The sequence below is a fragment of the Agrilus planipennis genome, unplaced genomic scaffold (assembly GCF_000699045.2).
Source record: "Agrilus planipennis isolate EAB-ADULT unplaced genomic scaffold, Apla_2.0 scaffold15, whole genome shotgun sequence".
Classification (NCBI taxonomy): Eukaryota; Metazoa; Arthropoda; class Insecta; order Coleoptera; family Buprestidae; genus Agrilus; species Agrilus planipennis.
Genome location: NW_020438871.1, coordinates 2,436,798 through 2,463,957, shown reverse-complemented (window position 1 = coordinate 2,463,957; position 27,160 = coordinate 2,436,798). Strand labels below are relative to the sequence as shown.

The 27,160-nt window shown below is 32.7% G+C and overlaps 1 protein-coding gene and 1 long non-coding RNA gene across 3 annotated transcripts in view; one reads left to right on the top strand and one right to left on the bottom strand.

The window, feature by feature from the left end:
- The window catches only part of LOC112905409, a 69,336-nt gene extending 42,761 nt beyond the window's left edge, over window positions 1-26,575 (bottom strand). The window contains exon 1 of the long non-coding RNA XR_003231758.1: window positions 26,382-26,575. This is a non-coding gene — a long non-coding RNA (uncharacterized LOC112905409). The remainder of the gene's footprint in view (window positions 1-26,381) is intronic.
- LOC108737610 (E3 ubiquitin-protein ligase PDZRN3) overlaps window positions 1-27,160 on the top strand; it is a 48,217-nt gene that overhangs the window by 8,961 nt on the left and 12,096 nt on the right. For both annotated transcript variants that reach the window (XM_018470551.1, XM_018470552.2), the window contains one exon: window positions 2,524-2,790. In XM_018470551.1, coding sequence (XP_018326053.1) covers window positions 2,524-2,790 — 267 coding nt within the window. The remainder of the gene's footprint in view (window positions 1-2,523; window positions 2,791-27,160) is intronic.

The following is a 27,160-nucleotide window of genomic DNA, read 5'->3' as shown; positions in this document are numbered from 1 at the left end:
CCGTGCCGTAATCGTACTGTATCCGTAAAGAAATATTATTTGAAGCCGTTTTATATAGATACATAATTGATTTATGTTAAGTAACTGAATTATATTTCTTCATGTACATGACGAAACTGGCCTTAAGACGATAAAAGTTGATTATTATAATTAATAATATTACTTAATTCATTTAATAATATAATCCCCTTGTCTGCTTTATTGTAACTACAGAAACTAATTCTATAAAAAAAATATTTATGCAGTTAATTCCTCTACGGGGCCTAGTTAGTGTGTTTCGGTTTCCGCTTCTCCGTCGCGAATCTCAAAGTCTGAGAATTTCTTCTTGAAAAAACAAAAAAGCTAACGAACGGTACAAATTCAAGTCGCTGATTGACGACGCCGAAGACGGGGACGGCAATGCGCGTCGTCATATTTATAAGTGATCTGAGATGGTTCTTAATTCATGCGGAACTACACAAGCACGACTAAATCAACTAACGATTTCCTTTTAGAAAAGCTACAAGAATCCTTCGGAAATTGAGTTCTAACGGGAGCCCGCATTTAGTCTTATTTTTTAATTGAACTTTTCGTTCATTTGAATTGAATTTTTATGTATTCATTTTTCTGTAGAACAAGTAATAATGGTCATCTAAATTAGACGACACTTTTTATGTTCATCGACTTCCCGTTTGTCACAGATTGTCGAAATATCCTCTCTCTGCGGAAGATACAAAAGGACGCCGTTAGATCCTTACGGAAAATCGCCTTCTGACGATCTCAAGTCAAATTGAAATTATTGAGCTTCTAAACTTTAACAACTTTACAAGAAAACATCACGTAATGATAAATTCGTGTAGTGTAGGTATAGACGTTGTGAAGAGGATCCTTATTACTGTTCTTTCTTATTCCATAAGTAATTATACCTTTAACCAGATAGATACAAGTAGTTGTCAATTAAACATGTAAGGCGCAAAATGAGACCTAGATATTTTAATTAAAAGCTAAAACACCTTTGGCGATTTCATTTCTAAAACCAAACTTGACGGCACTCCGCACAGAAAGCAGCTAAATGTATATTATACGGCACTTGAGAAATTCATGTTTCCGGGATATTCTTCATTAAAAAGCCGACACGGTACCCTCACGGCTTTTGCATATGGACGGACTTTATAAGAGTCTTCCTCAAATCTAATTTATTATAATTGGGCAGGTAATATGAGGAAAAACGACTCATTGAACGTCAACCCTCGCATACATTAGAAAATTATTAAATTTAAATTTATCGAATTATCCGAAACCGGAACCTTGTGATAACCCTCTCAACGACTGCAGGATATCATCCTTAAATTCGATCTAAAAGTCATATTCAAATTTGAATCAACTGACAATAACGTCCATGTTCTCATACTCTGATACAATTAACATTGATGGTTTATCCTGATTTGCAAGTGGATTCAGTATTCAGTGGTTGTCCTATAATTGCTTTGAAAAACATTCTTTCAAGGAGTTTTTGTAGTTAGTAGTTGCTTACTCACACCTGAAGTTATTTGTAACTCATTTTCTTTGAAAAATTTATTGAGAAGAAAAATATATTCGTAACTTGTCTGTTCAGCACATTTAATCCAGAATCCAAATTTGTTTTGCATCATCATTTGTATCATAAGGTCGTCAGTCCTAAAACTGGTTGGACACGCACCTCCACTCTTTCCTATCCTCAGCTAATCTTCGCATTCCCCTAAAACTAGAACATCCCACATCCTTAACCATTTGCGACAAGTAATTTAATCTAGGTCTACTTCTACTCCTTCTAACTCCTGTTTCTACCTCTAATGTGTCTCTGACTAGACCTTCATGCCTGAGAAGGTATCCTACCAACCTATCTCGCCTATTTCTTATTGACTTCCATAGAGTCCTCTATTCTCCTATTTTTTCTGATACCTCATCATTTCTACCCTACTTTATCCATGGTCCATCCTCATCATTCGCCTGTAACACCACATTTCGAACGCTTCTAATCTTTTATCTTCCGCCACACCCACCGTCCATGTTTCGCACCCGTACAGCTCCGCGCTTCAAACATACACCTTTAACAATCTTTTTCGAATTTTTAAATTAATCGTTCGCGAGCATAGAAATGGCTTCTCATTAGGGCTTTTCAACTAAGAGAAAACACTTAGTCCGCAATTAGACCGTTCAATTATTTACTAAAACAGATATTTATTTGCACATTACTCAAACATCGCTAATCACAATGCAATTATTGTTACCTTTGACGTGTTAATTGGGGACGTACGTATAAGCAAACTTTTGATTTGGTTAAGTGGTAGCATACCGACTAGCATGGGTACGGTATGATAATTAGAAATAACGAAAGAGTAGCTCATGTATGACCATGTGTTTTATTTGTATTCCGTTTTTAATATTTTACCGAATATTAGGGAAAAAAACACTGCTACGGTGCAGACGGTTCTTATATAATCAAAATCGAATTCTCACTTTCTTTCGGATTAATTATTTTAAAAGCCGCCTCTGCTATTTCAGGTGAACGGAACCGATGTGAGTACATTTCCACACGAGGATGCAGTCCGGGCATTTTTAACAGCCGAAGAACCCATAGTTGTGGAACTAAAGCGTAGGGTGTTGGAAACGAATAACTCTAGTACGAGCACGAGCAGCAGTCTATCATGTGATACCCAAACAACCCCATGCTCGTGTCTAGTATCAACTGCTGTACAGACGGATATTTCGGGCATAGCATGGATGGAGGATCCGTCTCTCGAAAGTTTCACTCACGACATTGACTTGGAAGTAAGTGGCTGCATTTACCTTTTCCACTGATTGCGAATGCAATGCATGTTCGTTCTTGTAAAAAAAAAAAAAACATGCGGAAAAACAATCGCAAAAAACCCTGTTCCTACAGTCATTTCATTAAAAACTACTGCTGCTACACATGTGATGAATATTTCAAAAACCGACTTCATATTATATATGGATATCTGTATACGTACGTTTGTACTCAACTTTATTCATGTTTTCACGTATTACATTCGACAATCATCGTACAATATTGTCACAAACAAAACTGGCTGAGCAGACAGCCTCTTTTCAACTGACTTAAAAAAAAAACTGAACTTCTGAATTCGGTTGTATTTTTTTTTTTTGTGTATGTTACACAGTTTCTTCGCCGTTTGTGAATCGATTTTAATAATTTTCTATCTTGAACGCGCCTAATCTCTTACAATTAATTGTAACCTTCAAATTTCAAAATAAATTCAAAACTACAATTTTGATCTTTCGGATACATTACAAAAATATCTTCGTAACTGGGAAGTTAACAAAGGACCCCGCTAGATCCTTACGGGAAATGGCCCGTCGTTAAACTTTTTGAAAATTTTGATTCTAATAGTTCTCGACTTCCTGGTTAAAAAGTCTTAATAATTGCATTAATCCATAAGGATTTCAAAGGTACAATTACATATATATCTATTGAATGTGTATGCATAAGTTGATGTCTACGTGCGCTACATTTCATGGATATGTCATGTTTTCGGACCAGGGGTGGTGGTGCACTCTGCAATGTCATAGAGTATTTCTGGAGAAAGTTGGGAAGAGTTCTCTGGTCTGACACCATGGCTCATCCATAATATGCAATACACATATATATGTAGGTATAATTGTACCTTAGAAGTCCTTGCGGAAGAATGCAACTTTATGGGGTCATATCTCAAAAAGATTCATTTTAACGACTTAGTGTCCATTGAGACCTTTGATCTACAGGTCAAAAGCTACCAGAATCCACAGTTTCAAAGAGTTGACATAGGACCATTTTTAAGTAAGAATCTAACGGAATCAAAAGCAGTTACTCTATTCAGGGTGCATGGATAAATGCCGAGTCGATTGTCTACCCCCTTCCATATGACGTAAGATTCGTAAATCACAACATAATTCGACGCAACTGGATAATACTGTAAAACCGCCTGTAGCACTATAAAAATTATTATAAATTAAATGCCATACTAACCGTCTAAAAGATGAATGTGTAACCGTTTTGAGTCGAATTTTATATAATTATAGTTTCAATGCAAGGGGCTTCAAAAAATCTCATTCTGTAATATCCCTCATGTACTATCTGGCACCCTCGTGGAAGAGATTATTATTGGATCGAACTCTACTCGTCATTTTTAGCAAATGATTGGGGGAGGCAGGCACAGCAACCTAGTTCTTTCACTTGCAGTTTAACATGTGCAATTACCACCCTATCTGTCACTCACTTTATATTTCTTACACGCCCATCACGATTTTCATCTTTACAGATATCGATTTCGATAGCTTACGAAAAGCAATTTCTGGTCTAGTTTGTGGAAAAAGAAATCGCGAAGTTATATCGACGAACAAGAGAAAAAGTGGTGGCGTTTTTTTTTTTCAATAAAATATTTCGATTTGATAGCAAAAAGCATAAGCATAAGTTGTAAAGCATAAATGTCAAATTCTATTCAAATTTACTTGAATTAAGTACATAAAAAGCATCGGTTTCATTTTTTTTTTTGACGTTCATAAAAAGGAACTTAAAACTGTCTTCAGTTAGAATTTATATACGCCATGGTTGTTTTTATGGACTTCACCAAGACCCCAACTTTTGCCAGATAATTTAACCGAGTGCTATACATCGATTTCCGTGTTAGTTCCTAAAATACCGATCTAATTGTAGATAAAAATAGACGAACGAAACCAGTTTGCTTTTGTTAAGAGGTGAATCTGCTTAGACCGGATTCAAATCCAGACTGTCTCAGGCACAATTGGCTTCTGACATCCGGACTTATTTATCCGGAACGTTGCATCTAAACCGTAGAACCGTACTGTGTATTTAAAATTTAAATTGAGATAGGTAAATGATTTGTAATTGTTTTGCCATTCTACTATTTAGATCGCTTTTTTTTTGTACAGCTAAACTACTTATACCTTCTAAAAGTCACAGTTAAAAATCAAAATATTTCAAATGCCTCTTAATAGACTTTTATTTCAAAAAACAATAGAAGCTACAGCTGGAAGCTTTGAGAAGTTTTTATCATCAAGTAGATTCAATAACGCTGTCGTCCTATGTAGTAGTTTATCAAATTTATACTGGAATGAATATTCAAATAAGCAAGGTATAGGTATGTAACCCCTATATATATAAATATATTTATTATCACAAAGCCTTTCCACCAATAAGTGTAAGGCAGTAACCCCTTAATAAGTAGTTATAATGTTTATCGTTAGTTAGATTTGCTTATGTCAGAACTGCAAAGTGTAAAACCGGAAAAATTTGTAGGCGACAAAAAAACTACTGGTGGTGGTAAACTTTAGTGGCAATTTATTACATGTTTACGATCGGTGTTACAGGGGCAAATGAGCAGTGCGTTGGTAAATAAAAAATAAATTACTTTTACAGCGGTTATTTTCAGTTAAATACATAACAGTTCCAGTAGCTTCAAAAGCAGTATTTGCTCTGAAGTGTTTGATGGAAATAGCAGGAGCAAATTGCGTATCCCACAAAAGTCGCGATTTTAATTTACTTATAACAAACACGTTTCAAAAATAACAAATTTCAGTGCAAAGCATTTAAGCAGAAAGAAATTAAACACAGTACGTTCTAGTCGACACATCACAATAACATAAATTGCAGTCTACATTACAAATATATGAGAGGTACAGTACAAAACACAAACAGAGATCTTCCTTTTTTATCATGTTTTCAACGTATTATCCCCCACATTCACTGGTTCAGTTACATTTTTTTGAAAGCCCCTGAAGGATTGTATTTTGAACAATGTAATCAAAGGGTCAAGTTTTTTTACAAAACACACTGTTACTAAGTTTAAAAATTAAACCACTTTTAATCCCAAAATATCGTTCTTAATTAGAAACAATATCTTTTGTTAGATTAAGAATAATGGATTTTCTCCAATTTGCTCCAATCACATACAAAGTGGGCAAACAGTCTCCTTGATATTGTTCTTTTAGATATAAACCAAGCCATAATTAACGGTCTGTAGCCATCATCACGAATGACCAAACAAAATTTAAGTTTTCCCTCTATTAAAAATTTTATAATACCAGTAACACCACAAATAGATTTTAAAGTCATTCAATTTAAAACTCTTTAAATATGATATAACTACCACAACATTTGCCAATATAAATACATATAGGAAATCCTAAAGTATTTTTGAAAGTAATTTACGGAAAAAATCTCCGCNTGTAACGCCACTGGCGGTCTCATCTCTCAGCACTGGGTTTAGGTTTCTTGATGAGCCGCTACAATTTAAACTCTCATCCGGTGTGTTTTGTGGTAGGTACTTTTTCGGATTGAAAATCATAATTTCGAGCGTTTTGTAACGCCACTGGCGGTCTCATCAGGGGTCGAGTCTGGCGGTAATTCCGTCGGTAACAAGATAACGGCGGCCCTCTCCGCAAGCAATGCATCGTAAACAGTCGCGATAGGTGGCATGTGTGATTATTTTAATTCCTAATCTGCATGCAACGCTAATTGTTTTCCTACATGCACGCGGTTGACCCCTCCCCTTCCTGCTAACAACAGCGCTGTCACGGTCCCGTGTAACATTAGCTATGCGCATTAAGAATGCCATCAGAGAAAAGACCTTTTGTCCACCGAGGTAGGAAGCAAACAGAGCTAATAAGAAATTAAAATACTACCGACCTACTGCTTGGTTACTACACAGAACATAGTTGTTATAACCGAACAAAACATGCATAGGTTTGATCTAGTCTGACCCCTTATTCTTTATTTCTTACCTATACGTTCTTGTTCGGTAACAACGTAGTTACGGCCCCGTTGTCATAAAGCTGTTTCGAAACAAACAATAGAATTCATCGCAGTAGTTTACTTTTCTTATTCGAATGACAAAACGAATTTATGTTTTCCGATTCTCGGCCAACTGTCTAGATACTTGTATATCTATATGTAACTACAAACGAAAATGATGCATTCATTTATCGTAAAATAACTAGGAAAAAATACAACTTTGGAAGATTTTCATAAACTATTATTGACTTGTAACGTTGCAATGTACTTACGTTTCGCTAAATGCTGGTTTATTAAGATAACGGAAGGGAGACCGAATTCATTGAAAATAGGATACAATTTTCTTTAATCACTATTCATTCCTGTATTTATTTTCCTTATGGAAATCTAAAATGTCCAATAAGCCACCAAATATCAATCTTATGCAATTTGCAATAAAAAAAAAAGAAATTTTGAATTACCCTAATAAATATTTAAAATTTGTATGTAAATTAAATAATCGAGGGAAGTATCTAATTGTAAGTAAAACATTAAAGAAAAAGTAAAGTTCACACAAAGGCAGTGAAACCATTAAATGGCAATTTTCGTAAACAATCGTTTTGTGTTGACTGAGATTAAAAGGTACATTTTCTTTGGCAAAAGCTTTTATGAACTGTGGATGATTAAAGTAGTGTAAAATAGGTTGTGTTTGGCGTTTGCATGGAAATTGTTAACGAAACAAGAACGTGCTGTGTTATCCGACAGGCAATTATAAGTTTCAGGTTTTTTAAGCATTTTAATAAACATAACGTTTAATTTAATTTAATTGTTTCGTCAAAGTGCAGAGAATTAAATGAAATGTCAATTGTGTCATTATTTCGTGACGCCGTACTTTCAAAAGGCCATTAGAAAAAACGCGCAACGATCCATACTCGCGCGACACATTATTTCACACCTAAACTGCAAGGTTACTTCGACAATTTCCCAAAGTAGTTTTTCCATAGAAAAGGGTGCGCGGAGCGTGACTAATTCGTAGTCAGCTCATTTCGTTTTCGTAAACATTTTTTGAAAAAACGCACTGCATCTAAACACACGTACCTACCTACCTACCTGCACATTCACACAACCCGAGAATTTTTACGTCTTTTTAAACTCAACACATTCAACCACACCACTGTATACCAGTGAGAAATAATTGTAAATCGGTGCCGTCAAGTGTGAACAGGGCGAATAATACGGCCTATGTCGAGTAAAATGGCATCAAAACAACCACCAGCAACCAACGTTGAACATGCCGTATCAACCCTCGGTCTGAATTGGCTTTCTTTATTTAAAAACCGAGATTAAAGTAAGGTGTGATAAGAGTTTAAATGTAGAAACGCGTCGAGTGAAAACTCAACTGGCGTCATGCAATTCATGCTATCGAGATCCTATTTTTCAGTCGGCATGTCGACGATATTTTATAGTACTTTTTAAACCACTTTTTAAACGTGTCCAAATTTGGATGAACGATACCATTTTCCTATTTATATTTTAATGAAGACCATCTTCTTTACCCTCTACCATGCATGTTCAAACTTTTTAACAATTGAACGAAATTTACCATTTAAAAATCACTGGCGGTAATTTATTGACGTATTGACAGTTTCTTTTTTTGTTACCTAATCTTTTTAAAGTCTTGTTTTCTGCAACAAAAAAATTAACATTTACTGCCAAATAGACAAACAAAATTCTGTGTAACACAAGTCTATATCCAAGTCTCTAATTGGTACAATCAATGTGATTTCTGGCATTGTTTTTGTTTCAATAGTTTTCTTATGTTGAGTATGACAGTAAATAAGAACAAATCAAATATATGCTACTCATAAATCAGTTAGAGATGCACAGTATTTATTTTTTACAAAATTGGGTTTTGAAAAACTTTTCACAAACATACGATATGTTAATCCAAAACTACTTAAAATTTGAAAGGCAAGGTTAGTTATTTAGTTTTAATTTAATTTAAAATTTTTAAACGACAGGATCCAGGATTTCGACCAGACCTAAAACACAGTTCCATCCTTTTTTTGTAATAGTCACATAGTTACAGAAAGTTGCATTATCAGAGGAGACTGCTGTACAAATTTTCGTTACAAACGCACCTACACTAGCTCAATAGCACATTCAGAAAGAACTACCACGTACTTCAAACGTAATCGTCTACATGGTATAGTACAAACACGCTTTAGCGGATTTCTCTTCTTATATATGTACTTCCCCTTAAACCTTTCTTCTTTTCACTTCCCCTTTGTTCCCAAAAATTGAAGTGTTAAATTTTTTTTCGACCGCTTCCGTTTTCGGCGTTTACTAAGTTAAGTGTGAATTCTTGAGACAAGCATTTATGCATTTAAATCAAGACCTCGTTTACAGTTGCCTTTTATACACAAGTTTAATCTTTCCAGTAATTAACCCAACAATTACTTCTGCATTCCTTTTGATCTCATCGTGTTACAAAAAGCATTTATACATATTTATGTTCGTAAGCAAAATGTACTGGCTATACCACCGCACCGTCAAAATCCTTTTGACGGATTCAAATGCAATTTAAGGTGCCTGCAATACGCTTTGCAAAACAGCCAAGTTTACAACTTCGGTAAACGTTTTAACCCTTATAACTCACGGGAAATAAATTTGAATTACCAACACAAACCAAATTAAAAAGCATGGTGTGTATACTTATACCTACACGCGTTAGAAGTTATATACTTCTATTGGGTAACTTTTTTTTTTAATTTTCAAATTATTATTTCTGTTTTTTCTTTTTTCTCTGGTAAAGTTACCAGGCGTCATTTTCCGTTATCCGACCGGACCCTAAAAATAAGTGCCGAATCCGCCAGCTGCCGGTTCCAAGCTGGGTACCCGGCCCATCTGTAATTGAGAACGTTCTGAAAAGAAGAAAACTGAACCAAAACCTAAAAACTACCCCAAACCAATAGGAATGTTAATGAGGAAGAGGTGACGATGGTCCGTACAGTTTTTGATCAATCATCAGGGTCGTATTGTGACGGTGGCGCTTTGTTGAAATTCTTTAAATGTGCTTTTCACTCTAGTTTGAAACCGACACCGCATCAGGTGCTCTGAATAAGGCAACGGATAATTGAATCAAATACGTACTCGTTCAATTTGCCGGCACGACTTTCAACGACACAACGGCTATGACGACGCGACGTCGAAGAAAGAACGATTCCAAGCTCGCACACAAGCTGCACATTAACTCGACCCTTACAACAAAATACAAATCTGATTGTTTAAACTACCTTCGAAAACTTCCAAGTCCCTGAACACCGCATGCACGCACTGTCTAAAGATCTGTTTACACGCATCCGTGCCGTAATCGTACTGTATCCGTAAAGAAATATTATTTGAAGCCGTTTTATATAGATACATAATTGATTTATGTTAAGTAACTGAATTATATTTCTTCATGTACATGACGAAACTGGCCTTAAGACGATAAAAGTTGATTATTATAATTAATAATANGGTTTATTGCATGTCCCACAGTCACCTGATTTTTATACTTTTTAGTAAAGGTTTTATTATTTTTCGCCTTGCCTAACGAGTTATTAGTTCCAAACGATATAAACGAGTCGATAAATTTTGAAATCTCCCAGAAAATTAATTTGACTAAAGAACAATCATTTTTTAACGTTTTTAACTTCTAAATCTGGTCTTTAATATTAGGTTTATTGCATGTCCCACAGTCACCTGATTTTTATACTTTTTAGTAAAGGTTTTATTATTTTTCGCCTTGCCTAACGAGTTATTAGTTCCAAACGATATAAACGAGTCGATAAATTTTGAAATCTCCCAGAAAATTAATTTGACTAAAGAACAATCATTTTTTAACGTTTTTAACTTCTAAATCTGGTCTTTAATATTAGGTTTATTGCATGTCCCACAGTCACCTGATTTTTATACTTTTTAGTAAAGGTTTTATTATTTTTCGCCTTGCCTAACGAGTTATTAGTTCCAAACGATATAAACGAGTCGATAAATTTTGAAATCTCCCAGAAAATTAATTTGACTAAAGAACAATCATTTTTTAACGTTTTTAACTTCTAAATCTGGTCTTTAATATTAGGTTTATTGCATGTCCCACAGTCACCTGATTTTTATACTTTTTAGTAAAGGTTTTATTATTTTTCGCCTTGCCTAACGAGTTATTAGTTCCAAACGATATAAACGAGTCGATAAATTTTGAAATCTCCCAGAAAATTAATTTGACTAAAGAACAATCATTTTTTAACGTTTTTAACTTCTAAATCTGGTCTTTAATATTAGGTTTATTGCATGTCCCACAGTCACCTGATTTTTATACTTTTTAGTAAAGGTTTTATTATTTTTCGCCTTGCCTAACGAGTTATTAGTTCCAAACGATATAAACGAGTCGATAAATTTTGAAATCTCCCAGAAAATTAATTTGACTAAAGAACAATCATTTTTTAACGTTTTTAACTTCTAAATCTGGTCTTTAATATTAGGTTTATTGCATGTCCCACAGTCACCTGATTTTTATACTTTTTAGTAAAGGTTTTATTATTTTTCGCCTTGCCTAACGAGTTATTAGTTCCAAACGATATAAACGAGTCGATAAATTTTGAAATCTCCCAGAAAATTAATTTGACTAAAGAACAATCATTTTTTAACGTTTTTAACTTCTAAATCTGGTCTTTAATATTAGGTTTATTGCATGTCCCACAGTCACCTGATTTTTATACTTTTTAGTAAAGGTTTTATTATTTTTCGCCTTGCCTAACGAGTTATTAGTTCCAAACGATATAAACGAGTCGATAAATTTTGAAATCTCCCAGAAAATTAATTTGACTAAAGAACAATCATTTTTTAACGTTTTTAACTTCTAAATCTGGTCTTTAATATTAGGTTTATTGCATGTCCCACAGTCACCTGATTTTTATACTTTTTAGTAAAGGTTTTATTATTTTTCGCCTTGCCTAACGAGTTATTAGTTCCAAACGATATAAACGAGTCGATAAATTTTGAAATCTCCCAGAAAATTAATTTGACTAAAGAACAATCATTTTTTAACGTTTTTAACTTCTAAATCTGGTCTTTAATATTAGGTTTATTGCATGTCCCACAGTCACCTGATTTTTATACTTTTTAGTAAAGGTTTTATTATTTTTCGCCTTGCCTAACGAGTTATTAGTTCCAAACGATATAAACGAGTCGATAAATTTTGAAATCTCCCAGAAAATTAATTTGACTAAAGAACAATCATTTTTTAACGTTTTTAACTTCTAAATCTGGTCTTTAATATTAGGTTTATTGCATGTCCCACAGTCACCTGATTTTTATACTTTTTAGTAAAGGTTTTATTATTTTTCGCCTTGCCTAACGAGTTATTAGTTCCAAACGATATAAACGAGTCGATAAATTTTGAAATCTCCCAGAAAATTAATTTGACTAAAGAACAATCATTTTTTAACGTTTTTAACTTCTAAATCTGGTCTTTAATATTAGGTTTATTGCATGTCCCACAGTCACCTGATTTTTATACTTTTTAGTAAAGGTTTTATTATTTTTCGCCTTGCCTAACGAGTTATTAGTTCCAAACGATATAAACGAGTCGATAAATTTTGAAATCTCCCAGAAAATTAATTTGACTAAAGAACAATCATTTTTTAACGTTTTTAACTTCTAAATCTGGTCTTTAATATTAGGTTTATTGCATGTCCCACAGTCACCTGATTTTTATACTTTTTAGTAAAGGTTTTATTATTTTTCGCCTTGCCTAACGAGTTATTAGTTCCAAACGATATAAACGAGTCGATAAATTTTGAAATCTCCCAGAAAATTAATTTGACTAAAGAACAATCATTTTTTAACGTTTTTAACTTCTAAATCTGGTCTTTAATATTAGGTTTATTGCATGTCCCACAGTCACCTGATTTTTATACTTTTTAGTAAAGGTTTTATTATTTTTCGCCTTGCCTAACGAGTTATTAGTTCCAAACGATATAAACGAGTCGATAAATTTTGAAATCTCCCAGAAAATTAATTTGACTAAAGAACAATCATTTTTTAACGTTTTTAACTTCTAAATCTGGTCTTTAATATTAGGTTTATTGCATGTCCCACAGTCACCTGATTTTTATACTTTTTAGTAAAGGTTTTATTATTTTTCGCCTTGCCTAACGAGTTATTAGTTCCAAACGATATAAACGAGTCGATAAATTTTGAAATCTCCCAGAAAATTAATTTGACTAAAGAACAATCATTTTTTAACGTTTTTAACTTCTAAATCTGGTCTTTAATATTAGGTTTATTGCATGTCCCACAGTCACCTGATTTTTATACTTTTTAGTAAAGGTTTTATTATTTTTCGCCTTGCCTAACGAGTTATTAGTTCCAAACGATATAAACGAGTCGATAAATTTTGAAATCTCCCAGAAAATTAATTTGACTAAAGAACAATCATTTTTTAACGTTTTTAACTTCTAAATCTGGTCTTTAATATTAGGTTTATTGCATGTCCCACAGTCACCTGATTTTTATACTTTTTAGTAAAGGTTTTATTATTTTTCGCCTTGCCTAACGAGTTATTAGTTCCAAACGATATAAACGAGTCGATAAATTTTGAAATCTCCCAGAAAATTAATTTGACTAAAGAACAATCATTTTTTAACGTTTTTAACTTCTAAATCTGGTCTTTAATATTAGGTTTATTGCATGTCCCACAGTCACCTGATTTTTATACTTTTTAGTAAAGGTTTTATTATTTTTCGCCTTGCCTAACGAGTTATTAGTTCCAAACGATATAAACGAGTCGATAAATTTTGAAATCTCCCAGAAAATTAATTTGACTAAAGAACAATCATTTTTTAACGTTTTTAACTTCTAAATCTGGTCTTTAATATTAGGTTTATTGCATGTCCCACAGTCACCTGATTTTTATACTTTTTAGTAAAGGTTTTATTATTTTTCGCCTTGCCTAACGAGTTATTAGTTCCAAACGATATAAACGAGTCGATAAATTTTGAAATCTCCCAGAAAATTAATTTGACTAAAGAACAATCATTTTTTAACGTTTTTAACTTCTAAATCTGGTCTTTAATATTAGGTTTATTGCATGTCCCACAGTCACCTGATTTTTATACTTTTTAGTAAAGGTTTTATTATTTTTCGCCTTGCCTAACGAGTTATTAGTTCCAAACGATATAAACGAGTCGATAAATTTTGAAATCTCCCAGAAAATTAATTTGACTAAAGAACAATCATTTTTTAACGTTTTTAACTTCTAAATCTGGTCTTTAATATTAGGTTTATTGCATGTCCCACAGTCACCTGATTTTTATACTTTTTAGTAAAGGTTTTATTATTTTTCGCCTTGCCTAACGAGTTATTAGTTCCAAACGATATAAACGAGTCGATAAATTTTGAAATCTCCCAGAAAATTAATTTGACTAAAGAACAATCATTTTTTAACGTTTTTAACTTCTAAATCTGGTCTTTAATATTAGGTTTATTGCATGTCCCACAGTCACCTGATTTTTATACTTTTTAGTAAAGGTTTTATTATTTTTCGCCTTGCCTAACGAGTTATTAGTTCCAAACGATATAAACGAGTCGATAAATTTTGAAATCTCCCAGAAAATTAATTTGACTAAAGAACAATCATTTTTTAACGTTTTTAACTTCTAAATCTGGTCTTTAATATTAGGTTTATTGCATGTCCCACAGTCACCTGATTTTTATACTTTTTAGTAAAGGTTTTATTATTTTTCGCCTTGCCTAACGAGTTATTAGTTCCAAACGATATAAACGAGTCGATAAATTTTGAAATCTCCCAGAAAATTAATTTGACTAAAGAACAATCATTTTTTAACGTTTTTAACTTCTAAATCTGGTCTTTAATATTAGGTTTATTGCATGTCCCACAGTCACCTGATTTTTATACTTTTTAGTAAAGGTTTTATTATTTTTCGCCTTGCCTAACGAGTTATTAGTTCCAAACGATATAAACGAGTCGATAAATTTTGAAATCTCCCAGAAAATTAATTTGACTAAAGAACAATCATTTTTTAACGTTTTTAACTTCTAAATCTGGTCTTTAATATTAGGTTTATTGCATGTCCCACAGTCACCTGATTTTTATACTTTTTAGTAAAGGTTTTATTATTTTTCGCCTTGCCTAACGAGTTATTAGTTCCAAACGATATAAACGAGTCGATAAATTTTGAAATCTCCCAGAAAATTAATTTGACTAAAGAACAATCATTTTTTAACGTTTTTAACTTCTAAATCTGGTCTTTAATATTAGGTTTATTGCATGTCCCACAGTCACCTGATTTTTATACTTTTTAGTAAAGGTTTTATTATTTTTCGCCTTGCCTAACGAGTTATTAGTTCCAAACGATATAAACGAGTCGATAAATTTTGAAATCTCCCAGAAAATTAATTTGACTAAAGAACAATCATTTTTTAACGTTTTTAACTTCTAAATCTGGTCTTTAATATTAGGTTTATTGCATGTCCCACAGTCACCTGATTTTTATACTTTTTAGTAAAGGTTTTATTATTTTTCGCCTTGCCTAACGAGTTATTAGTTCCAAACGATATAAACGAGTCGATAAATTTTGAAATCTCCCAGAAAATTAATTTGACTAAAGAACAATCATTTTTTAACGTTTTTAACTTCTAAATCTGGTCTTTAATATTAGGTTTATTGCATGTCCCACAGTCACCTGATTTTTATACTTTTTAGTAAAGGTTTTATTATTTTTCGCCTTGCCTAACGAGTTATTAGTTCCAAACGATATAAACGAGTCGATAAATTTTGAAATCTCCCAGAAAATTAATTTGACTAAAGAACAATCATTTTTTAACGTTTTTAACTTCTAAATCTGGTCTTTAATATTAGGTTTATTGCATGTCCCACAGTCACCTGATTTTTATACTTTTTAGTAAAGGTTTTATTATTTTTCGCCTTGCCTAACGAGTTATTAGTTCCAAACGATATAAACGAGTCGATAAATTTTGAAATCTCCCAGAAAATTAATTTGACTAAAGAACAATCATTTTTTAACGTTTTTAACTTCTAAATCTGGTCTTTAATATTAGGTTTATTGCATGTCCCACAGTCACCTGATTTTTATACTTTTTAGTAAAGGTTTTATTATTTTTCGCCTTGCCTAACGAGTTATTAGTTCCAAACGATATAAACGAGTCGATAAATTTTGAAATCTCCCAGAAAATTAATTTGACTAAAGAACAATCATTTTTTAACGTTTTTAACTTCTAAATCTGGTCTTTAATATTAGGTTTATTGCATGTCCCACAGTCACCTGATTTTTATACTTTTTAGTAAAGGTTTTATTATTTTTCGCCTTGCCTAACGAGTTATTAGTTCCAAACGATATAAACGAGTCGATAAATTTTGAAATCTCCCAGAAAATTAATTTGACTAAAGAACAATCATTTTTTAACGTTTTTAACTTCTAAATCTGGTCTTTAATATTAGGTTTATTGCATGTCCCACAGTCACCTGATTTTTATACTTTTTAGTAAAGGTTTTATTATTTTTCGCCTTGCCTAACGAGTTATTAGTTCCAAACGATATAAACGAGTCGATAAATTTTGAAATCTCCCAGAAAATTAATTTGACTAAAGAACAATCATTTTTTAACGTTTTTAACTTCTAAATCTGGTCTTTAATATTAGGTTTATTGCATGTCCCACAATCACCTGATTTTTATACTTTTTAGTAAAGGTTTTATTATTTTTCGCCTTGCCTAACGAGTTATTAGTTCCAAACGATATAAACGAGTCGATAAATTTTGAAATATATTTGCCTAAAAATAAAGAAATATTACTTATTTGCTGTAGTATGTATATATATTTTCATTCATGTAAATAAAATTGTTAATTTTTGGTGTTGATTTCACAATAAGACTCGCCATGACTAATTGTGTGATAGTCTTTGATGTATGGAAAGTCTTTGTTTAAAATAATTTTCCGGGAATTTTCCTCCGAGGGGGCATTTTTGCGTATACATTTTTTCCAGAGGATTCATTCCTAGATCCTGTAAAACAAGAGTTTTTCTAATTTGTCTCGCTTTTTTGTTTAAATTCGATGTCTTTTATCTTACTCGTCGAAGATACCAATTTTATAAAGTAATTTTCTGAAAACGCTGAAGCAGAATCGCGTGAGTTTATTATAATTATAAGTTCTCATTTAATGGTCGCCTTTCTATTCCTTCTCAGAATAACTAGGCTTATGCTTTTTTTCTATTCAGTCATTTTCTGAGTACAAAACAAACAAGAAACAACTTGTTAAAAGGTAATTCAGCTTTTGATATGTTTCCCTCGCTGTGTTTGCTCTACTCGTTAGATATCAAAGCCACTTACTACCCACGGTGATTTTTTCCTTTTTTTTATATTTTCCGCTTTTAATTTAATAAGATCGTCATTTCTTCGCGTGCAAATTAAAAAAAGCAGGCTAGTGCCGCTTTGATTATTTCGCTTTTCATCTTCACATAAAGCTGTCTAAATGTGCGACATTTTAGCATTTATACGGCAGAAAATATGTGTGCACTAAAGTGAATTTTGGATGCACATAACGAAAGTTCAAAGCATGAAACATGCTTATAATAAACCCCTTCAACTCCCTCTCCACATAGTTTATCACCGGGTCATTTAGTCTCTAAATAACCAACAGAGATTGCTACTATTCCTTTACCATTTCAAATTAATTACAACGCGTCGTTTTGTACCGAGTGTTTTTCAACAACCACGCGTGAAAAACGGTCGAAATACAGTAATAGTGATTCGATCTTCAACTTCTTACAAATTGCACTTCATTGCAATTGTTTTATCGTAATTACTTATATACATATTTCACAATCACAAACGTTTTAGTTGTCTAATACACGTTACTGCATAATTCGCTAAAATTAATAAAAAATCAAAATCAAATAATCAGTTACTATAAAACCAGTAACTATTGAATCACCTTGAAACTATTAAATTTTTTGAGTATTTCACCCCTCCCAAATTAGGAAGCTGGAAAACAACTCGCAAAATATATGTATACCTGCCTGACGTTACCCTACATAAGGCGAAATTTACACTGTTTTCCGATTGTTATTGTTACTTTTATGGGAGACAATTATTAGCCAGAGACAAATGGATTTCACATTGTATATTTTATTCTACTCTAACTATGTATATAAAACGTCAAATAAAGAAAAATTTCGTCCTCGATGCCGATATTATCACGGAAGTGAATATACTTTCCAATTTAATTTTTTCGTTTAAGGAAAGAGAGCTTTCGGTAAATTGAAAGCATAATTAATTCTACTTAGTAAGCATTATTGATCCACCAGTACTTTCAATAGAACCGAAGTATTTTCACGTAGAGCAAAGACCGGAACAACTAGCAACAGGTTTCAGTTTTACAACCTATCAACCCTCGCACAGAAGAAAAGGAATCCATAACCTTCAATAATAGCTTGTATTGCTTTTATATACGGAGCCCGAAACCAACTATACGTACACATACATATTTATATAGATCTTTACATAGTTCCCGAGCTCAGAAGCTGATACATTGCCAAGGACCACTTTTAAGATATCGTATTTACGAGCAATTTATCGCAAAAAAGCTCCCGAATCATCATTTTAGATAGCAAAAAGAATAAATAAGTCCATTTTGATCCGAATTTAAGTATTTTGAATGGTCAGTATGTAAATATACACAGTCAGTATCCTTTAATATTTAGTATTTAAATATAAATGACCAGCATTTGAACAAAAACGATCAGTATTTAAACTCATACATTAATCAGTATTTTTTGATTATCCAGAAAAATTGGTTTTAGGTGGTCGTCGGTGATCTCTAACACGTATTTAGGACATCAACGCGAGTGAAGACGCGAGTAAAACCTATCTCAAAAATTTGTACACATACTGTCAGGGGTACAGAAGAGGATATAGGGTATCTTTTATCCAGAAAATGAATATTGTTTCCGAGGGATAGAAAAATTGGAAAATAAGAAGTGTAACAGTTAAAATTATATAACTTTACAAACAAAGCATAATTTTGAACTTTTCACAAATAAGTGTATTAAAAATTATAAAAATTGTTTTGGTGGATAACAGCGAACAATTGGAATTTTTAATATACTTATACGAGGGTGGATTGATAAGTTTCCGGCCTAACCAAGAGATGACGCCACTAGGCCTACCTTGAGGTGACATTCTATAGTACCATCCTTGGATAGCTTGTAGCTATAGTTTCAGCCCGATCTCCTTGCTAGTGTAGGTTTGACAGCACGCTGAACAAGACGCCTCTGTGGTTTTCGTAAAAATGGAAAAGCAGGAAAATCGTGCTGTCATCAAATACTTTTATTTGAAGGGGTTAACGCCGAAGGAAATTAAAAAAGAGATGGACTCAACACTGGGGACATCCTCCCCGTCATATTCAACCGTTAAGCAGTGGGTTTCCGAGTTTAAAAAGGGTCGTGTGAGCACCTCTGATGGGCCTCGCTCAGGACGCCCCGTTGAGGTCACAACTCCAGATATGATCGAAAAAATTCATCAAATAGTGCTGGGAGACCGCAGATTGAAAGTGCGTGAGATAGCTGAGACCTGTAAGATGTCATATGAACGTGTGCAACATATTTTGCACCAACATTTGCATATGGAAAAGCTCTGTGCAAGATGGGTGCCGCGTTTGCTAACAGTCGACCAAAAATTGATTCGAAAAAACATTTCTACCGCAAATTTGTCATTGTATAAGCGTAATCCAAGCGAATTTTTGCGTCGATTCGTAACCGTTGACGAAACGTGGGTCCACCACTACACTCCTGAAACCAAAGAACAGTCTAAACAGTGGATTGGACCAGGGGAACCAACTCCAAAGAAGGCAAAAACAATTTTTTCGGCGAACAAGGTTATGGCTACTGTTTTTTGGGATGCAAGAGGTATTATATACATTGATTACCTTGCAAAGGGTAATACTATCACTGGTCAATACTACGCAGACTTATTGCAACGTTTGAGCCACGAGGTGAAAATTAAACGACCTCATCTGGCGAAGAAAAAAATCTTGTTTCATCACGATAACGCACCAGCGCACACGTCAATCGTTGCGACGGCTAAAATCAACGATCTAAAGTTTGAATTGATGCCGCACCCTCCTTACTCTCCAGACCTATCCCCGAGTGACTATTTTCTGTTCCCTAATCTCAAAAAATGGCTTGGCGGTAAGAGATTTGCGGACAATGAAGAAGTAATCGAAGCTGTAAATGGTTATTTTGAGGAGCTTGACGAATCAGTCTATAGAGATGGCATTAATAGACTGGAACACCGCTATGAGAAATGTATCAGCCTTGGAGGAGATTATGTTGAGAAATAAAAAAAAAAATTTTTAAAAACCTTGTTTTTCTTGGTCAGGCCGGAAACTTATCAATCCACCCTCGTATGAAACGTTTACAATAATTGTGTTTTATTTATAAAGTAATATTTAACAATGTTTTTATTATCTTCTGTCGCTTTGAAAGAGTATCATTTTCTAACAATTCAGTAATAAATTAGTAGAACAAAACACAAGGTATATAAATATAATATAAATGCAGAATTCCCACTTAGTAAATAATTTGCAAAATTTGAATCAGGTTTTTGTGAATTAATATAACAAAAATGTTTACTAGGTAATTGCAAAACAAAACTCTCTGTTTGCCTGTTTGTGAACATTTTAGCTTTTTCACGCCTGTTCATACTATCATTTGAATTAAAAAATTAATTAAGCATTTCATGTATCCTCTTGACAACTTTTAAAGTTTTAATTAGTTAAAGAACAATTACAAATACATTTAAGTTAAATTATATAGATAACAATCCACTTACTTCACTTTTTCTTGTTTTGTTTCCTTTATTCGGTACAATTTATGTTTGGTGTACAATGTTCAACATACACCTACAGTTAATTCGCTTATTTCCAGCAAGTATAGCGTGATGTGTCAAGATAGGGTGTGGACTTCTTATTTATTCATTTACACAACAACTGTTAGCGAACATGCTTTCTTCTCTTTTTTGTGTTTTTTTTTTACGAGAAATAAAAAGCTGTACCCTAATCAAATAAGTAGCTAAACTGATACGCAATAACTAGAAAAGCTTGCCGTTAATGAGAAGTGTAACAGTTAAAATTATTAAATATATTTGGCAACGTCCTGAAGATGAAGTGCAAATATATTTTGAGAACTATGTCAGAACTTGAGGAATCTTAAAATTAAATTCCGTCCTAAGCGATAGTAGTTTATCTAAGCAAGAAGTGTAATTAAAGGGTTCAAATAGAGGGAGAACTTGCTACCCTCGGGATATCAAGCTTTGGGAGAGCAAAGTTTAATTAAGTTTTTTCTCCTTTTTTTGTAAGCACGAATTCATAGTGTTGAAACCGCGCGTAAAGACCCGTTCAATCCACCAGAGGTAAATCGGCTAAAAATACGTCCCTAAAGATAATAACAACAGCCATACCGAGGTTCAAAGATTCCGCAGTTCGTGTCATCAATTTTATTAAATACCAACAAGGTATCTTTATTAATGCCCGCAGCGTCGACTCTGTGAACTGCATCCTTGTGCTTTTAAACTAAATCCGGTTTTGACGCGAAACCCTAGACCGGTCCCTATTCTGACTCTGTTCCCCTAATCCAATTCAAACTGTTCTTTATAATAACGAAATCCTAATTAAAATTATTTTCACAAAAATCGTCATATCCCATCACCTTATGATGTCAAAATCCTTCCGGAAATACTACAAATGTTTTTGTAGATCAAAACTACCCATCAAAGGACATGAACACGGTAACACTCACTTCGTTCGTCCTGCCTTTTCTTATTATAACCTTATTGTCTTAAATATCTACAAACAAGGTTTTGTGGCTCTTGCAGAGCGATCAACCTACCCACGGTGCCCAACTGAAAGGTAAGTTCACGAGGATCCTTCCTAGGATGCGACATTTAACAATAAATTGTTTTTTAATTAAAAGTAATTTTAAAGATTTTAATTCCCAAAGGTCCATATTCCTTGAAATATAATTCAGTAATGCTTGTATCTGTGTAGTTATCTTTGATTTCTAATTGTTGTTTCTTTGTCTTCCTTTAGCTAATGAACCGAAATAGCTCTATTTACTGAAGTTAAACGGTAAACATACGAGCAATGAACTTCGATTATAGATTATTCGGCTAATTGTAGAAATGCCCTTGGTTGTAGTTAATTACCTATGTATATATAGTGCACTGATTTTGCCAGGTAGGTAATGAACCTATATCATCAATGAAGAGTTCGATAATTTCATAAAACTCCTTTACATTGAAATTGAATTCTGAAAGAATCACGTATGGTGAAAGCAATTTTTTAATTGCATTTCTCTAGCAAATGTTTTCTGTATCGCTTCAAAGATTGGCAATGTCCAAGATTTTATAATTGCATATAAAATTCGCGCGTAATACATATCGATTCGGGTCGATATCCAGTAACTTGAAATTGCTCGATATCAAGTCAAGTAAATTTGCGAAAATGGAAAACCAAGTCAACTGAAATAGGCGAGTTTTAAAAAGCTTGATTTTCAAATCAAGCAAAAACATCAACCTACAATATATTTTATTATACAGATAAATATTTGTTGCATTCATTATGATTCAGTAAATTGTTTATTGTATGGTCTGTTTTCGGTTAATTTCTCTAGACCCGACTCTTTTATAGCTACCCTCATTTGGGTCTGTGTTTGCAAATTGCAAAGCCACCGCCACAAACTTCGTGACACTTTTACCATTTTTAAAGGTATTACATCGCTTTCTAGACGACTTTGTATTTTTACATTTTGCAAAAAACTCTTGGTGAGTATTTCCGGAATGGGGTTGCGACCACAATGTCAATTGCGAACCGCAAAGAGAATGAAAGTGTTCTCGTTGATTTAAAACACCCGGCTCCATCTCTGTCTAGTGAAGTATTCTGGTTTTTCTTTTTTCTCTAGTGTAAGCACACACAAATGGGAGTTTGAATATTATATTGTTAAGTATAATTTGCATTTAAACCAACTTTACATATGAATTAATAACATAAGACACCAAGATTTTCACAAACTTTTATTTCACAAGTAACAACTGAATATTGCTTACAAAACTAATTTTTCTTTAGGCAAACTTATAGAAAATAATAAAGATAAATTAAATATTGAAAATAAGTCAGGTGTTTATATGTTAACATGTGCCAAAAAGTTTTTAATATAGGACAAACAGGTAGAAATTTTAAAAAAAGATTAAGTGAGCATAAAAATAGTTACATCAAAAAAATAATAGATTCTACTTACGCCAATCACGTTAGGGAGGAAGGATATCTATTTTATGATATTTTACATTTAGAAAATAAACGAAAATACTTATTTTTCTTGAAAATTTAGAAATTAATAATTATAAAAAATTAAGTGTATTACTAAATGACCAAACCGAACGTAATAATTCCTTAGTTCTAAATTTGTTTTGAACTACTCCCAGTAACACTGTGTATAAACACCTACAATACTTTGTAATATTAGTAGCAAGTACTCGAAGTCTGAGGAAGCCAAGATTGGCGAAACAGTTGTTACTTGTGAAAATCTTGGTGGCTTATTTTATTCATTGATATAGATTTTCATCAAGTAAAGGTCGAATCTATTCAACAACTTTACATATAATGTTCGTTCTTACTTGCAAAAATTTGAAACTTGACACAGTACAGTAATAAAACGAATTAATCCATATATTTTCCAAATACTAGAAATTCTGATGTAATTTTATTTAATTCTACTTGTGTTAGTTAGGTATAATATTTATATTAGCAACGCTTTCGATGAGCGAAGATATTACTGAAGAAAATGTACTCCAAAAACATGTTACATCTTCAAACACTAGCAGCAATATTATGCGTTATCAAAAAGTAGATGAAGTATACTGTTGGTAATAGGTAGTGGCATAATAATAACCGAAACAATTTCTCTTCATGAAAATTGCAAAGTGTTTTACTATTATTATCATATTTGTTCACACATAATTTTTCACTAAGTGCCGAAGCAATTGTTTCGGCTTCTCTGTCATTATCAAATAGAACATGAATGATACCCTTGGTAATGACATAACAGTCGAAACAATTGCTAGAGATCATTTACCTAGCAGTTTTCCTTTGAGAAACTCGTATTACGTATATTATTTATCATGTTTCGCCAAGTACCCAGTGGGCTACAGGAGACACACCACCCACGACTTGTTCGTATTGTTGGTAGGTATTTATGTGTATATGTATGTAATGACTGAAACTGTGTGCTGGATGGCAAGAGTTCAAAAAGAATTTCCTCCATGTCCGTCGCAAAAAAGTTTCTTTTCATAGCAAACACCTTGGCAGATTCCCTCGACAATTTTCATTTCCTTTGTGTTTTCTTGTAACGTAATGGTAAAAAGCGTTGTGCAAGCACCTTTTAAAGAGCTGCTACGTGTGCCTTTATTTTCCGGGGCATTTGCAATTGTTAAGCACGCATAAAGTCGAAATCCATCTCGTGCTGGTTGTTGATTAGACGGTATCTCGTGAATGAGGTGTGTTACTGTCTTCACTTAACATACACACGCGCATATACTCTTAAAAACACACACTTCCTTCCTTAAACCTTGGCATAAAATTAGTAGACTTCAAGTAGAACATTACTTTATTCCCTTTTTCCCCATTATTTGTTTTTAATTTGTTAGTTGTTTTTAGTTTTCCCTTTTCTACCCACTGACATTTGGAAATGTTTTCTGATAAAACTGGCAGATTTTCGTAATCGATCATAAAACTTGTTGACCTGAGTTTTATGATGGAGACACTTTATTGGGGACGTTACTAAATTTAACGGCATGTTACATACTACTTTAAAAACCCTCTACCTATATAAGAGGGAAACTGCAAGCAACACGTCATGGAGTACGTCTAGGGATACTCTATTGTTTTTCCAATGTTCTTCGAAAAAAATAAACTACCTAGTCAATTTTTTGAAACACCTTAATATTGATATGATTGTAGTTATGGATTTTTTTTAAATGTTTTTGAAATTACACATTTTCTATCAAAAAATTAGTAAAAAACTAAACAGTTACACACTTTATACGGATTTTTTTAGAAGCAATACCTACTATAAATTAAAAATGATGGACCTACATACATATCGATAATTATAAGTTGCTTATTGTTATCGATAATAAATTGATATATCCACAACTATCGATGTAGATGTCGATAGTTATGAATTATATTGATAGTTATCAGTTGCTAATGTTGTTATCAATATGTCGATAATTATGAGCAATTATCGATAGTTATCTGCTCCTAATTATACATTTTCTTGCTAAAACTAAAAATCCCCAATCAACGGTATAAAAATATAGCATAATAACCAATACTTAATAATATACCAAAAATGACACAATTTCATATGTAAAATATAAAATCTTGCCCGGTGTCATACGTCATAGAAAAGCGTAATATAAAGTTAATTGGCATTCCTCTTTTGGGATTTTCATACAGCAAAAGAACTAACTTGTTGGAAAAGAATTTTACAAACTAGTAAACAAAAACGTTCGTAGATATCATTTATTGTACAGCTTATGTGAAAGACGTACGTTCAATATTCTTAATGGCGTATAAGTTTGCTCTCCCACGGGATTCCACAGCGATATTTTAAAAAACACAGAAATATATTTGATCGCATATTCAACCCTACTCTTAATTCTTCAACGTTACCGGAAGTAAAAGTAAAGATAAATTTACAACACCTCACTACCCTATCTACATAAATACCCACAACTTTACGTTTGTTTACTCTTTTCTGCAAATTTATGGATTATACAAAAAAGCTTATAGGTTATTTCTTTTCAGTGCCTGAAGAAGGTGACTTTGCTACTTCGATCGCTTAGTGTAATGTTTTGGCATTGGGGTTTGAGATATTTAGTTCTTTTATTTGATAAACCCTGCCACAGCCCTTTTCTTGAAAACTATTAGATACTGTAGTTGAGAAATTCGACATTCTTATCATGAGTTATATTTGAAATGCACTATTATAATAAAGATATTTCCTTGCCTTAAAGTAATTCTGACAACTTATGGCTATGGCATACCAAACAAACATATTTATCATAAGTAAAAATACTTATAGGTTTATGGAATAATGTTAAATTAAATAAGTGGATTGAAGAAAAATGTTCTTTTTATTCATGTATACGAAAATATTGCTGAAAATGTAATCTAACGGTATATTTAATTATCTCCATTACCGACTCTAATAAAGTTTTAAACAGAATATTTGATAAAATACGCAACTCTCAGCTGTTCAATCAAAGTTGCGCTTGTCTGGAATTTGTTTTTACAATTACAACATATACAAAGGTTATTTGAAAGTAATCCAAAATAAACAAAAGAATTTGCTTAATATGAAAGACAGACAACATCTCTATAAAACACAATTTAACTGTGAATACACAGTTTTGTTATCAAAATCCTTGTGATCTTAATATTCAGTAGGTTCTAAATGGGATATTTATCATGTACTTACATGTAACGTAAGAATGTGGTTGGGAAGAAATAGCCACCATGAACTTCAACACAAATAACCACAATTTTCTTGAATTAAATAACACACTATTACGTATGGAATACACATAAACAACAACCGATAAAAATTCATTCACGACAGAACAGTTACGAGCTTACTAAAAAGAGAAAGTTGGTTCCTCGCCCCACTTCGTAATGATATCACGATAAAAAATGAAATATGCATATAAAAAACTTACAGAGATTAAAACACGGTAAACTTGGTGAGTACAGCGCAGCTTTTTGTAATGTGTTTATTATAGAATTTTTAATAAATAAAAGGTAAAGTTTACACAAAAATTCGTTATTAAATTAATTAAACATTTACCTAATAAAGTTGAGAACATGCACCATTCATTTAATATTATTATCGGTGGTATTTAAAAAATACTTACATTTAAAAACTTTCACACTTGCCGTAAACCTGTTTCGCCTTTTTCTAGTTTTTAGAAATATGCATATAAAAAACTTCCAGAGATTAAAACACCGTAAACTTGGTGAGTACAGCGCAGCTTTTTGTATTGTGTTTATTATAGAGCTTTGAATGAATGAAAGGTAAAGTTTGCACAAAAATTCGTTATTAAATTAATTAAACATTTGCCTAATAAAGTTGAGAACATGCACCATTCATTTGATATTATCGTTAGTATTTAAAAAATACTTACATTTAAAAACTTTCACACTTGCCGTAAACCTGTTTCGCCTTTTTCTAGTTTTTAGAAATATGCATATAAAAAACTT